The sequence below is a fragment of the Microcaecilia unicolor genome, chromosome 5, assembly GCF_901765095.1.
Source record: "Microcaecilia unicolor chromosome 5, aMicUni1.1, whole genome shotgun sequence".
Classification (NCBI taxonomy): Eukaryota; Metazoa; Chordata; class Amphibia; order Gymnophiona; family Siphonopidae; genus Microcaecilia; species Microcaecilia unicolor.
In genome coordinates, this window is record NC_044035.1 from 297,161,740 (window position 1) to 297,177,397 (window position 15,658).

Below are 15,658 nucleotides of genomic sequence, written 5' to 3' on the forward strand. Positions count from 1 at the left end.
GCTTCCGCCCTGCACTGGTGCTCTCCCCCCACCGCCACTGCAAAGGTACCTTGGCTGGTGAGGGTCCCCAACCCCCACCAGCTAAAGCTTTTGTCCCGCACTGGTCTCACATTACCTGGCGCCCTGTTCTGTTTTCAGTCGCTGTGCATGCTCATTTTAAAGACACTGGAAACCATGCTGCTGCTGCCTCTGATGAATTCCAATATCCTCAAGATTTCTGGCGCCTCCAGGAAGTCTGCTGCAACACAATAAAGAGACCCAAGTGTGGCTCTTCAAACCTTTAAGCTGCTTTCCTGCTCCCTGTTCCCATGCTCAGGGGAGTCTGTGCTCTACTAGAGGTAGGAGCTTCCAGGTAGTTGCAGCTCATGACTGAAAGGTCTCCACTCGGCTGGTCTGGAGTCTCCCAGATGCTGTCTCCTCTCTCCCTGGATCTGCTGATCAGTGACTGGCTCATAACCAGTACTTCTGGCAGACGTGTCTTACTACACATGCAACTCTTTATGACCCCCCTTATCTCCATCTTTTGAGTCTTCTTCCCCAGTCCACTATCACCACAAACAGTTCTTATGAGCATAGTAACATAGTAGATGACGGCAGAAAAAGACCTGCATGGTCCATCCAGTCTGCCCAAGATAAACTCATATGTGTATACCTTACCTTGAATTTGTACCTTACCTTGAATTTGTACCTGTCTTTTTCAGGGCACAGACCATATAAGTCTGCCCAGCAGTATTTCCCGCCTCCCAACCACCAGTCCCGCCTCCCATCACCGGCTCTGGTACAGACCGTATAAGTCTGCCCTCCCCTATCCTAGCCTCCTAACCACCAACCCCTCTTCCCCCCACCTGCTCCACCACCCAATTTCAGCTAAGCTTCTGAGGATCCATTCCTTCTGCACAGGATTCCTTTATGCATATCCCACGCATGTTTGAATTCTGTTACCGTTTTCATCTCCACCACCTCCCGCGGGAGGACATTCCAAGCGTCCACCACCCTCTCTGTGAAAAAATACTTCCTGACATCTTTCCTGAGTCTGCCCCCATTCAATCTCATTTCATGTCCTCTCGTTCTACCGCCTTCCCATCTCCAGAAAAGATTCGTTTGCGGATTAATACCTTTCAAATATTTGAACGTCTGTATCATATCACCCCTGTTCCTCCTTTCCTCCAGGGTATACATGTTCAGGTCAGCAAGTCTCTCTTCATACGTCTTGGAACGCAAATCCCATACCATCCTTGTAGCTTTTCTTTGCACCGCTTCCATTTTTTTAACATCTTTCGCAAGGTACGGCCTCCAAAACTGAACACAATACTCCAGGTGGGGCCTCACTAACGTCTTATACAGGGGCATTAAAACCTCCTTTCTTCTGCTGGTCACTCCTCTCTCTATGCAGCCTAGCTATCTTCTAGCTACGGCCACCGCCTTGTCGCACTGTTTCGTCGCCTTCAGGTCCTCAGATACTATCACCCCAAGATCCCTCTCCCCGTCCGTGCCTATCAGACTCTCCCCGCCTAACACATACGTCTCCCTTGGATTTCTACTCCCTAAGTGCATCACTTTGCATTTCTTCACATTGAATTTTAATTGCCAAACGTTAGACCATTCTTCTAGCTTCTTCAGATCTTTTTTCATGTTTTCCACTCCCTCCGGGGTGTCCACTCTGTTGCAAATCTTGGTGTCATCTGCAAAAAGGCAAACTTTACCTTGTAACCCTTCGGCAATGTCACTCACAAATATATTGAACAGAATCGGCCCCAGCACCGATCCCTGAGGCACTCCACTACTCACCTTTCCCTCCTCCGAGCGAACTCCATTCACCACCACCCTCTGGCGTCTGCCTGTCAACCAGTTCCTAATCCAGTTTACCACTTCGGGTCCTATCTTCAGCCCGTCTAGTTTATTTAAGAGCCTCCTGTGGGGAACCGTGTCAAAAGTCTTGCTGAAATCTAAGTAGATTACGTCCATAGCACGTCCTTGATTAATTCTCCTGTCACCCAGTCAAAGAATTCAATGAGATTCGTTTGGCACGATTTCCCTTTGGTGAAACCATGTTGTCTCGGATCTTGCAACTTATTGGCTTCCAGGAAATTCACTATCCTTTCCTTCAGCATCGCTTCCATTACTTTTCCAATAACCGAAGTGAGGCTTACCGGCCTGTAGTTTCCAGCGTCTTCCCTATCACCACTTTTGTGAAGAGGGACCACCTCTGCCGTTCTCTAATCCCTCGGAACCTCTCCCGTCTCCAAGGATTTATTAAACAAATCTTTAAGAGGACCCGCCAGAACCTCTCTGAGCTCCCTCAGAATTCTGGGGTGGATCCCGTCCGGTCCCATGGCTTTGTCCACCTTTAGCTTTCCAAGTTGTTGATACACACTCTCTTCCATGAACGGTGCTCTATCCACTCCATTCTCTGGTGTACTGTTGCCAGTCCCTCTCGGTCCTTCCCCAGGATTTTCTTCAGTGAAAACAGAACAAAAGTATCTATTTAGCAAATTGGCTTTTTCTTCATCATTTTCTACATAGCGTTTCGCTGTATCTTTTAGTCTCACAATTCCCTTTTTAGTCTTTCTCCTTTCACTAATGTACCTGAAGAAGTTTTTGTCTCCCCTCCTTACATTTCTAGCCATTTGTTCTTCCGCTTGTGCCTTTGCCAGACGTACCTCTCTCTTGGCTTCTTTCAGTTTCATCCGGTATTCCTCCCCCTGTTCCTCCTCTTGAGATTTTCTATATTTCTGGAACGCTAACTCTTTAATCTTTATTTTCTCAGCCACTTGCTTTGAGAACCATATCGGTTTCCTTTTTCTCTTGCTTTTATTTACTCTCCTTACATAAAGGTCTGTGGCCCTGTTTATTACTTCTTTCAGCCTGGACCACTGTCCTTCCACTTCTCGTATGTCCTCCCAGCCCATCAGCTCCTTCCTCAGCTATTCCCCCATTTTGTTAAAGTCAGCTCGCTTGAAATCCAGGACTTTGAGTTTTGAGTGGCCGCCATCCACATGAGCCGTTATATCAAAACAAACCGTTTGATGGTCACTGCTTCGCAGGTGTGCAGCCACTCGGACATTTGACACACTATCCCCATTCGTGAGCACCAGATCCAACGTGGCTCCCTCCCTTGTGGGTTCCGTCACAATTTGTCTGAGCAGAGCACTTTGGAAAGCATCCACAATCTCTCTACTTCTTTCCGATTTCGCAGACGGAACCTTCCAATCTACATCCGGCAGATTAAAATCTCTCAACAACAGCATCTCTCTTTTCTTCCCCAACTTTTGAATATCAGTGATCAGATCTTTATCTAGTTCCTCCATGCAGGATTCCAAGTATGTTCTCACCTGCTATCAGTACAGCTCCTTCCTTTTTATATAGCAACTTCCAGATTTTTCCATAAGACCCTATCAGGCTTATTTTTGAAAGAGAAGGGCGCCCATCTTTCGACACAAATCGGGAGATGGGTGTCCTTCTCTCAGGGTCGCCCAAATCGGCATAATCGAAAGCCGATTTTGGGCATCCCTAACTGCTTCCCGTCATGGGGATGACCAAAGTTCCCGGGGGCGTGTCGGAGGCATAGCAAAGGCAGGACTGGGGCGTGCCTAACAGATGGGCATCCTCGAGCAATAATGGAAAAAAGAAGGGCGTCCCTGAGGAGCACTTGGGCGACTTTACTTGGTCCATTTTTTCTTACGACCAAGCCTCAAAAAGGTGCCCGAAATGACTAGATGACCACTGGAGGGAATCGGGGATGACCACCCCTGACTCCCCCAATGGTCATTAACCACCTCCCACCCGAAAAAACAACTTTAAAAACTTTTATTGCCAGCCTGAAATGTCATACTCAGGTCCATTGCAGCAGTATGCAGGTCCCTGGGGGGGAAGGTATGTGTGTGTCAGCGGTGGCATAGCGAAGGCATGGACGCTCTTCTTTCAAACATTTTGGACATCCTGAACTGCCCCCCCCCCCCACAGGGATGGAGTGGAGTGTAGGAGTGCACTGGTTTTGTAATCCAGAGGTGATCGGTTCAAATCCCACTGTTACTAATTGTGATCCAAATAAATAAAAGGGGTGTCAGAGGCATAGCAAAGGCATGGGTGTCCTTCTCACAGAAACATTCAGGCATGGACGTCCTTCTCACAGAAACATCCACATTTTGGACGTCCTCAACTGCCGTCACAGGGACGGAGGCATAGCGAAGTACGTCCATCACCCATACTCTAAAAAAAAAAAAAAAAGATGTCCCTGACGAGCACTTGGACGTCTTCACCTGGACTTGTATTTTTCTAAGGTTGTAGACGGCTATTATATACACAGCTTGTCTGCATGAATGAAGCCGTCTTTGGCATGCGTAGAGCAGCCATGCATAATGCTTGGCTGCTCTGTACTGGCTTCCCCTCCTTAGGAACAAAATCGTGTGCAAATGAGCTAACAGTGAGCAACTGCTCATTTGCATGTGATTTCCTTCATGCATGCTCGTTCCTTTCCTAATCGCTAAGGGATCAGTAAGGGAAGGGCTTTTTCTGTTCAGTTAGTGCATCAGTTAGTCCACTGCAGTGCCCCCTAGGGTGCCGGATTGGTGTCCTGGCATGTCAGGGGGACCAGTGCACTATGAATGCTGGCTTCTCCCACAACCAAAAGGCTTGCATTTGGTCGTTTCTGAGATGGGTGTCCTTAGTTTCCATTATTGCCGAAAATCAGAAAAGACCAAGACTAAGGACGACCATCTCTAGGGACAACCTAAATGTCAAAATTTGGGCGTCCTCGACTGTATTATCAAAAGAAAAGATGGACACCCATCTTGTTTCAATAATACAGGTTTTCCCGCCCCTTCACCGGGATGTCCTGCGAGGACGTCCTCAGGAAAACTTGGGCACCCCTTTCAATTATGCCCCTCCCCAGCAGATGTCTCCCATCCCCAGCAGGTGGTTCTCAATCCTTCCACTCTGCTGTTAGTGCCTCTCTGCCACAGAACACTATTTTAATCCTTTACACTGCCTTCCAGGACTAAAAGAAGGCAGAAGGGGAATTACTTCCATTGGCCACACAATCCTCCCTCTGACTGATTCCCAAAAGTCCAGTTCTTTTCACACCTTCATACAGTCCAACAACATTCCTGCATCACAACAAACCAACAAAAACACAGCCCTGGGTTTGCTCAGTCCTTAGCTAACAGGTCAGGGCAGCACGTTAATCAAAATGCAAAGTCCAAACTTATCTCCCTTACTGGGTTTGCCTTCTCAGCTTCAGGACCATTCTTTGCTTCCCTTCCCTCTCAGGCCTCACTTATGTTCAGTGGCCTTAAGCTTACCCCAACTTCCTGGCTCAGCATTTGCTTTAGGGTTCTCTGCCCTGGGTTGGGTAGACTATTTTCTCCCTGCTGGCCATCTCTTTGTTTGAATCAGGCCCTTCTGCTTTCCTGGGCTGGGGCTCTTCCACTAACCTTCCTTTTCCCTGTCCTTTCTCTTCCTTCTCCCTAGCTGCTGGAGTCCTCCAACCCCTCCCCTGGGGCCACTGCTTTCTTCGATGAGCAGCTGGGCAATTTGGAACTTTCTCCATTTTAGTGTCTTCCCTGTTCCTAGGAGACACTAAAACCCCTTTCAGCCATAGGGATTCTGCTCCAAGTTGTCTCCCTGCTATAATCTAACTCCCTCCTGAAGCTCCCTTATGCTACTCCAAATGTGAAGAGGACTTTGTGCACCACAAGGAACAGTAGGAAAAATGGCATCCACCCGAAGGCAGCCAAACTTCTCAGAAGCTGACACCCTCCTGTTGGCCAGGTTAATCCTAGAAAAGCCAAAAAGGCTCTTTCTCATCCCTGGCCTTAGAAGGGGGTCCTACCTTCAATGTAGGAGAGCCTGAGAGAAACTGACCACACCTATAACACAGGGGCCTCCTTCCCTAGAGAGATAAGTGCAAGCAGGTAACTATCTATGATGCCACAAAGTATAGGTGGCAATATATAATCAATAGGCAAAGGTTGGTCTGTAGCCCCCATATACTATAGTCAACTCCCAAATTACAATGCCTACCTTAGAATATGTAATAGTCAAATGTGCAGCTGACAGAGAGCATAACTGTAACCAATGTCTATGTTTCACACCTTTGTAGTTATAAAACAAAAAAGTGAGGAGAGTGAATGAGGATACCAAATAATTTGTTTATTCACATAAAAAATGACGTAATTCGCATGCGAATTACGTCATTTTTTATGTGGATAAACAAATTATTTGGTATCCTCATTCACTCTCCTCACTTTTTGTTTTATATCTCACGGTTTCGTGAGGGTTTTTACCTCCTTTTTGTTTTAGCTTCACACCTTTGTAGCTCATCCACCAGCTGCAGCACCCCCCAGACCTGCTGCCACTAGGCTGGGCCCAGTAACCCTTAGGGCAGGGGTAGGCAACTCCGGTCCTCGAGAGCCGTAGGCAGGTCAGGTTTTCAGGATATCCACAATGACTATGCAGGAGATAGATTTGCAAGCACTGCCTCCATGGTATGCAAATCTATCTCATGCATATTCATTGTGGATATCCTGAAAACCTGACCTGCCTGCGGCTCTTGAGGACCGGAGTTGCCTACCCCTGCCCTTGGGAGAGGAAGGAGGAGGAGGAGGAGATGGAAGAAGAGGAGGAGGTGCAGAAGGCTGGAGGTACTGAGAAGGAGGAGCTGCAGACAGCAGGAGCCCCCACAGCACCAAGAACTACCCTCCCACACCTGCCCACTCTGGACCCTATATGCACCCCAGGAGCAGCTGAACCAGCCTCAGGAGGTGATTATAATCTCTGACGAAGAGAACAATGGCCTTCTGCATCTTTCCACATCCTCCCCAACACAGAGAGCTGAGGCTCTAGCAGTTCCAGGGGCAGCTGCAGGTACAGCCACATCTTGCCCCGCATCTGCCACTGGAACTGAAACTGAGCTCGAGGTTAGTGGGGTTAGTGCTCGAGGCCATTAAACAGCAAAAACTGGCCCTGGAAGCTGCCAAGGCCAAGATTGAGAATGGTCAAAGGCGCATATTATCTGCCCTTGAGCATGCTGGGATCCTAGGACCCGACCTCTCCCAGGACCCTTAATCAGCCCCACCTCCTGAGGCAGTGGGTCCTCCCTCCCTCCCTCCCTCCCTCCCTCACTTCTGCCCATAGTGATCCTTCCCCCTTACCTCATCCTTTTTGTTAATTGTAAATAAGTTATCATGTTTAATTTTACATTTACTTTTTACCTCGCCCTTCCCTAACTCCTCTGTAAATATGTTTTCATTTTCATTTTACTTTTTATTTATAAGATTTAAAAAATATACATGACAAATTAGTCACAGAGGAAAACACAGTATATATGAAATTAGAAGAAAATCTTCAATACAACATATTATGTAACTCAAAAACTAAGTTTCATATCTTGCTATCAGTCCATTATTAGGAGGGGAGAAGAAAGGAAAAAGCAGAATTATAATCTTTATTGCATATTAGATAAAAGAAAAAAAACCCCACAAGAATACCTGGTTGCATGACCTAACATCATAAGTGGAGATTAACCAGACACTTTCTCGAGTACTAGAAGCTACCATCCTTTGTCCAGAAAGCTGGTAAACTGCATGGAGTCAAAAAAATACAAATCTCACCCCCTGAAGAGTGATCAGATGGGTTACCTAAGAACAAGAGTTGTCCCCAACTGAAGGACCTGAGGTCTTAAAAGTAAGAACTGTCTTTCCTTCTTCTGGGTGACTCTAGAAACATCTGGATACATTCGAATTTCATAAGTCATAAACAAATAATCACTATGCTTAGAAAGCAATTTAAGCAACCAGTCTGTCAGAATCTAAAGGCTAAGTGAACCAAAAATGTAACAGAAGCTATTGCTTTAAGTCTGCTCTCTCCAGGAAATTAGTTAAATCCAGACTATCCACAGACAGCCCTTGTTGGTCAGGAGAGGATTTTCTCTTCCCCTCAGGCAAATAGTAAATCTTTGAGATTTGACGATAAGAAGCTTCAGGAACCTTTAAAACCTCAGAAAGGTATCTTTTAAACATATCATTGGCAGAAACAGCATAAGCTTTAGGAAAATGTATCAGTCTGAGGTTCTGCTGCCTGACATTTTCTAAACTCTTCAGTTTAAAGCGGATACCCCCACTGTCTTTTATCCAGGTCTGACCCAGGGCCTCCAAAGCATCAAGTCTGGTACCATGCCTTTCAATTTTTATTTTAACACTAGATAGTCTTTAGTAGCAGAAAGTTCAGATTCTAAATTAGATTCTATATTAATTGAGGCCAGTGTTTGCATCTGAGCATCCAGTGAGACTTGCAAAGATGAAATAGCTTCCCAAATAGTCTCAAGTTTAAAAACACTCGGTCTTGGTCCCCAACAACTGAGCATAGGTACTTGTAATTCCAGAAAACAGCATCTGTTTCAGCGTGTCCTCTCCAACTGATTAACACCTACTGGAGGCAGCTTCGCTGATTCCCCCCCGCTTTCCCAGAGCCACGGGTTCTTCTTCTGCATCACGACTCTGTAGCAGGGCTCCACATCTGGAAAACATCCAATGATGTCGCCATCGAGAGCGGTTGCTCCTGCCTACTCCGCTGTTCCAGAGATAGACTGACTGCCTTGAGGGAGTGGAATAAGTCTCTGCAAGACTGCCTTCTCCAGCTGAGGAATGACCCTCCAGATTCTGAGTAGCTGTGCCATTTTCCACAAGGGCATCCAAAGCACCAATCAACTGTGATACAGGACTGGGCTTCACCAGGCAAACACAGACCTTCGATTTGCATTGAATCATAGAATTAGGTGAGCAGAACCACAGCATCTTGCAGAACATTTCACCAGGCAGCCATCTTAGTCAAGCTCCTCCCTACATATGTTTTCATTTTAAAATGTATGTTCAAAAAGAAAAAAGTTTGATTTTGACATCGTTTCCTGTGCTTTCATGTTAATGCCCATGGTTGCCATATGTGATATCAAGGTTCTGAGGCTAATACATTAGTTTCATGCCCTCTGTGAAGAGCAGAAGAAGGGAGGGAGGGAGGGATAAGAAGTGGTGCCACTATGCCCTGTCTGATGCATGTGTCACCTGCAAGGTTTACAAGTATTCTCACATTAGCACCACATGCTGGATCCAGGGCTGATGTGAAAACCTATCATGATTCATCTGCATGTCCCTGGAAATACTCGAATGACCATGTCTTGTACCTGAACTGGACCCAGCAGGTAGATCGAAGGGCAAAATATCCACACCCTATTAAACCCACATGTACAGGTTCTCTATGGGTTGACCACAGTGCGAATGTGCACCCTGCACAGACCACATGATCAAATGCCTGAGCCCACAGACAAAAACCTGAGAACAATCTGCTCAGGACCTCCCACAGAACCTTCCTTACAACCTTCCTTAGTTTGGATGCTGTTGAACAGAGAACAACCACTTTGTTGAGATAGCACAAGTATATTGAACAGCACATTCATGTATACAACATTAATAAGTATGCCAAACTATGATACGGAAAATTCTCACAGATCAGCTCCCACAGAGGGGCCATCAATGGATGCTCTAGGGTCTATGAGATAGGTCAGTGGTACAAAGAAAATTGTTTACTGATAGAAGTCGGACCTAAACTATGAACATTTAAACCCTATTTCAGAAAGGGAATCAATGCCTGTGTCTTATAGATCAAAGTTGGGATTTATACCTGCTACACAGGATGTCAAGGTTTCAGAAAAGTGCTCCTATTCTACTGTGTTCCAATATAGGGATTAGGGGAGTTCGTCCCCTTAATTCCCCCCATGCTTGAAGTTCCCCCTAAGAGCCAAACTGATAAGGGATACCGGACTCTTAACTCCATGGAAAATAAAGGTTTATGTTTCTAAAATAACAGGGATAAACATTTATATTTAGGCACAAACATTTGTTCCTATTCTATAACATAAAAGTTTATGTGCCCATTTTGACTTGTTGATATTTCAACATTTATTTTTTCTAAAATAGATGTTTATGCCACATATAACCAGCATATAAACATCCATTCCTCCATGTATCTTAGAACAGTCTCTATGTCGGCAAATCCCATTCTAACATACTTCCAGAACTGGACATATCCCAACCCAAACATCTCTATTCCAGTTTGTACATCCTTTCTGAGTAAAGTGATATGGTAGCCATGTTAGTCCACTTTTAAAGGTAATAAATAGAAACAGAACATAGAAAAGAAAGTAAGATGATAACTTTTTTAATTGGACTAACGTAATACATTTTTTTGATTAGCTTTCAAATGTAACTCTTCTTCTTCAGATCAGACATAAGCAAATGTTGACACATATCAGACTATATAAGTGAAACACAAAAGCATTCCAATGACAGTCTCACAGGAAGAGGGTGGGGTGGGTTAGATGAGAAACAGGGAGAACTGGGTGGGTGAAAGACAGGAAGAAGGTGGGATGGGTTAGGTGAAAAACAGGGAGAACTGGATGGGTGAGAGACAGAAAGAGATCGATAAAAGGTTGAAAAAACAGTAGAATTGGTTTTCTAACCCATTATAAACCATGAATTCTACTGCTTTAAAAACCCTCTTATCAGCCATCCACCTCTCCCTGTTTCTGACCCACCCAGTTCTCCCTGTTTCTCACGTAACCCACCCCTCCCTTTTCCTGTGAGACTGTCATTGGAATGCTTTTGTGTTTCACTTATATATTCTGATGTCAACATTTGCTTACTTCTGATCTGAAGAAGAGGGGTTACCTTCGAAAGTTAATTAAAAATATATTGTCAATCCAATAAAAAGGTATCATTTTATTTTATTTTTTATGTTTTGTTTTATTTCTATTTATTACATCCTTTCTAAAATGCTGCTTAGGACTAGATTCATTAAACGGCACCCAAATTTGAGCGCCAAAAATACGCACTAAGCGCTATTCTATAAATGGTGCTCTGAGTTGGATTCTGTTTATAGAATTGCGCGTAGCACTGGGATCCATGTCCAAATTTAGGTGTGAGAATGTGCACCAACTGAAACCTGGTGTAAAACCACATGCATAAGTTAGACGTGAATCCTCCAAATTCTGTAATACTATGCACATCTTTAGTGAATGCTCTTGACCTGCCCATGCTCCTCCCCCTTTTCAGTTGCACACTAAAAGATTTGTGTATGCATCTTTATAGAATAGCAAGAGACACGTGCAAATCCTAATTGGAGCCAATTAGCTACAATAATTGGTTGTTAGCACCTAATTATTGCTAGTTATGGGCTCACTACTCAAATGCATGTGCAATTTTTGGCACCATGTATAGAAACCGGAGGTTAGTGTATAGAACATATGAAGGTCATTTTTAATATGACGTCCAAATCCAATTTTGGACGTTTTGCAAAATATGTCCAACAATCCAGAGTCAAACATGTTCCTTTTTAAACCAGAAAAATGTCTTTTTGGTTTGAAAATCGCCATATTTTAGATGTTTTTGTGCTCAGCATGTCTTTTTTTAAGGACCATTTTTAAACAAAAAACATCCAAGGGGGAAAATGCACAAAAACAAGCCATTGGGCTGTCTGGGGACCATCAGTTTTACTAGACTGGCCACACAGGCATCTCTGCAGAGCAGTGGGGCAGCCTAGGGGGCACTGCAGTGAACCCCACATAAAAGGTCCCAGGTACACATCATATCATAACCCCCTTATATTGTATTATGAGCCCTCCAGGAATAGCAAAAAAGTACTGTACCCAACTGTATACCACTACTATACCCTTATGCCTGCAGGTGTTACCTATATGTAGGTTCAGTAGGTATTTTGTGGTTTTTGGGGTGCTTACACTTTCTACCACAAGTGTGCCAGTTAGAATGGGATATGGGCCTGGGTCCCCCTTTCTACAGTTCACTGCACTGACCACTTGGCTACTCCAGGGACCTGCTTGCTGCTCTAGGAGGAACGGCCATTATATCTGCAGCTGTCATGTAGCCTGGTATGTACTGTCACTTTCACCTCTTAGAGGGGTGGGAGGAGGTCAGTCATGCCTTTATACCTCTCATGGTTATCGTTTGGGCAATTTTTTTTGGCACTTAGTCATTATTGACACAGGTCTAGCCAAAAACATGCTATTTTTTTTGTCCTGGACATTTTTACACTGTTCTATTATTGCAGAAAAACATCCAAATCATAAGCCCATCCTAGGCCCACCCAAAACACATCTCCAACATGCCCCCTTGAGACTTAGATGAACTACACAGAAAAAAAGTTTTTAAAATGTGTTTTGAAAATAGCGATTTGGACGTATTAAAAAAAAAAAAAGTCCATCTGCCATTTTGTGCCATTTTTGGATGTTTTTCTGCTTTGAAAATGAGCTCCAAAATGTAAGAAAGAATAAAGTATATAATTGTTCACTAAAGTCTGTGATTGATTTGGTTGTACCCCCAACCCTGACTATTTTTCTATTCAGTACAATATTTAATGATATTCCTGCCAGCTAGTTCAGGTCAGTCTTGATAGACTGATCCAGTCTGGTTGTGTCCCAGGGTTTGAAGGACTGCCTTTCTGAGTGAAATTAAATAGTCAAAAACACTAATGAGGTCAGCCCTGTGAACTGACCACATAAATACAGTACTTCCTTTAATATTTCTAAGCCACTAAATGAATAATTTTGGTCTAAACATGGCCAAAATATATTCTTCTAACTTGAGAAGGTGTTGGGGTGCTCAGGGCAGGGTCCTAATTTAGTTGGAGAGTAGTGATATTCAGCTATCATACAGATAAACGTTTCCCTATAAGAGGATTTTAAAAATGGCAGCTCTATTTCTATGTGTAAAGACACATATACATACTGTATGGAAAAGGCTTTTTTTTAATCAAATTGTACAGCCATATAGGCATATTCAAGAATATGCCTATATGGCTGTACAATATGGTTTAATATAAGAGCTAAAGCGGAGTGAAAACACACAAAACTCAAAGTACTGGATTTCAAATATGCTGACTTTTGTAGAATAGGGGAATACCTGAAGAGAGAGCCATTGGGATGGGTAGACATAAATGTCGAAGGACGAAGCTGAAAGCAGCTATAAATATGGCACCAGATCTTTATGTATGAAAAGAAAAGAAAAGAAAAGAAAAGAAAAGCAAGAGAAATAGGAAACCTATATGATTGTCCAAACAAGTGGCTGAAAAAATAAAGGCAAAAGAGGTGGCATTCATGAAATACAGATGAACTGAATAAGAGGGACTCAGAAAAAATTACCAGTTAAAACTCAAAGAAGTGAAGAGGGAAAAAGAGTTAGCAAATGCACAGGTAGAAGAAAAAAATAGCTAAAGATATAAATAGAGGTGACAACATCTTTTCAGATATGATGGAGAAAAGAAGAAGGCTAGCAATGGAATTTTAAGACTGAAAGATGAGACCTGCTATGTGGAGAGTGATGTGGGAAAATCCAGATGTGTTAAACAGATACTTCTGTTCTGTGTTCATAGAGGAAAATCCTGGAGAAGGCCAATGGATATCTACCAAGGGCATATATGGGAATGCAGTGGATAGCTCACTGTTCACGAGTGTTTATGAACAGCTTGAAAAAATGAAAGTGGACAAAGCCATGGGACAGGATATTGAGGGAATGCAAAGAAATCCCGAGAGGACCCCTTAGAGATTTATTTAATAGATCTTTGGAGATGGGAAAAGTGTCATGGAATTAGAGATGAGCAGATGTGGTCCCTCTTCACTAAAGTGATGAGGAAGAAGTGGGGAAACTACAGGCCAGCAATCCTCACTTCGGTAGCTGGAAAACTACTGGAGATGCTGCTAAAGGAAAGGACAGTGAACTTCCTAGAAATCATGGTTTTACCAAAGGAAAATCATGCCAAATGAATCTGATTTCTTTGATTGGGGCGCCAGAGAACTGGAGAAAGGACATACACTACTTGGATTTCAGCAAAGTCTTTGATATGGTTCCTTCAGAGGAGGCTCCTGAATAAGCTGAGTGTTCTAAAGTTATGTCCCATTAAGATCTGTTATTTTACCATTAACTTGTGCTATTTTAGCAACGGCCCCATTTTATGTAATGAGAACTAGGACCCTGTTTACTAAGCAATGTTAAAGGCACATTAGTGTCTTTAATGCGCTATTTAACTATGTACACATGTTAACCGTGTATGTGCCTATAATATCCCTATAGGCTCCTATACAGTTATCTCGCACGCTAATTGTAGGCGCGTTAAAAATGCTAACGCACCTTAGTAAACAGGGCCCCTAGTAACTAATGGGTTAACAATAAAATAATACTTCTTCATTGTAGCCCATGTTGATAATGTCCTCCCTAAGTAGTTGGCTTACAATTTTTTTATTTTATTTTGGTGGCTGAAATAAACAATGGGAGATTAAGGGGTATTGCCCTCTTACTCCCTCATGTAGAGCCCTAGCCAAACTGAGTACTTTTTAACAAATCTGTGTGTAAAACCTGATGAGAAAACATTTTTCCATAAATGTGTATTCCCTTTGAAAACTGGGAAACATGTAGATTTTTGTCCCATCCAAGGCTCACACATACCATGCTCACTGAAAATCTCTGTGTGGTGAGAATCTCCACATGTAAATGGTGATTTCAGAAAGTTGCTATTTATATGTATATGCAATCCATGATGCTTATAATCTGGCTAAAAGTACATGCAACATTCAATCACATATATACTTTTCCAGACAGAGGGGAGGCATTTTTAAGAGCATGTTTTGGGCATAATAGAAAATATGATAAATTGATTTTTCAGATCCATACGTATTATTTTCCATACAAACTCTAACTATAGAACAAAAGTAGATGTATTCAAGTATTTTGTGCCCATGACAATTGTCAAAGGGAATATGTATGCACTTTGTCTTTGTAAAATAGATATATGGTCTACCAGTAGACTTTGCCCCAGGTGGGCAGTTTGAAAATTGCCCCCAATTTGTGACTACAAAAATGGAATCATTATGCGAAAGAACTTACCTTTAAAAAGTGGGCAGATTTTCCAAACAGTAGCGGCCCCTTCTCGGTTATATTGGCCCAATGCTAATTCCATATAGAACAATGGCATTCCAGCAATGATTAGAAACAGAATATAGGGAATAAGAAAGGCACCTGGAAAGGAAAACATATAATGAGGAGTTGAAAAGCCATGCTGCTTAAAGAAAGATTGTAAACCCTCTGGTGACAGGGAAATACTTTGGGGCTTATTTTTTAAACAGAAAGGACGGCATAAAGTGGCAGATTTTTGTGATTTTCAAAACTCAAATTTGGGACATTTTTCTCTGCATGTTGGTGACATGTTTTGGGCAGGACTAAGGTAGGCTTAAGATTTGGAAGTTATTCTGGGATAATGGAATATGGACAAAATGTCCAGGCCAAAACAAAATAGGACATTTGTGTCTGGACCTGTTTCAATAATGACTAAGTGCTAAAAAGGTGTCTAAACTAACCAGATGACCATTGAAAGAATGAAGGCATGACCTCCACTTAATCCCCCAGTGGTCACTGACCTCCTCCCCCCCCCCCCCTCCAAAAGAGGTGAAAGTGACATTACATACCAGGCTCTGTGACAGCAGTACATATAATAGGCATGCCTCTTAGCACAGCAAGCAAATGTCTAGAGTAGCCTAGTAGTCAGTGCAGTAGACTGTAGAGAATGGGACTCAGGTCCATATCCCACTCTAACTGTACATTTG

The 15,658-nt window shown here is 43.3% G+C and overlaps 1 protein-coding gene across 1 annotated transcript in view; it reads right to left on the reverse strand.

Moving 5' to 3' along the window:
• Positions 1 to 15,658, reverse strand: part of SLC6A2 (solute carrier family 6 member 2) — a 210,871-nt gene that overhangs the window by 134,477 nt on the left and 60,736 nt on the right. The window contains exon 3 of the mRNA XM_030204308.1: positions 14,943 to 15,074. Coding sequence (XP_030060168.1) covers positions 14,943 to 15,074 — 132 coding nt within the window. The remainder of the gene's footprint in view (positions 1 to 14,942; positions 15,075 to 15,658) is intronic.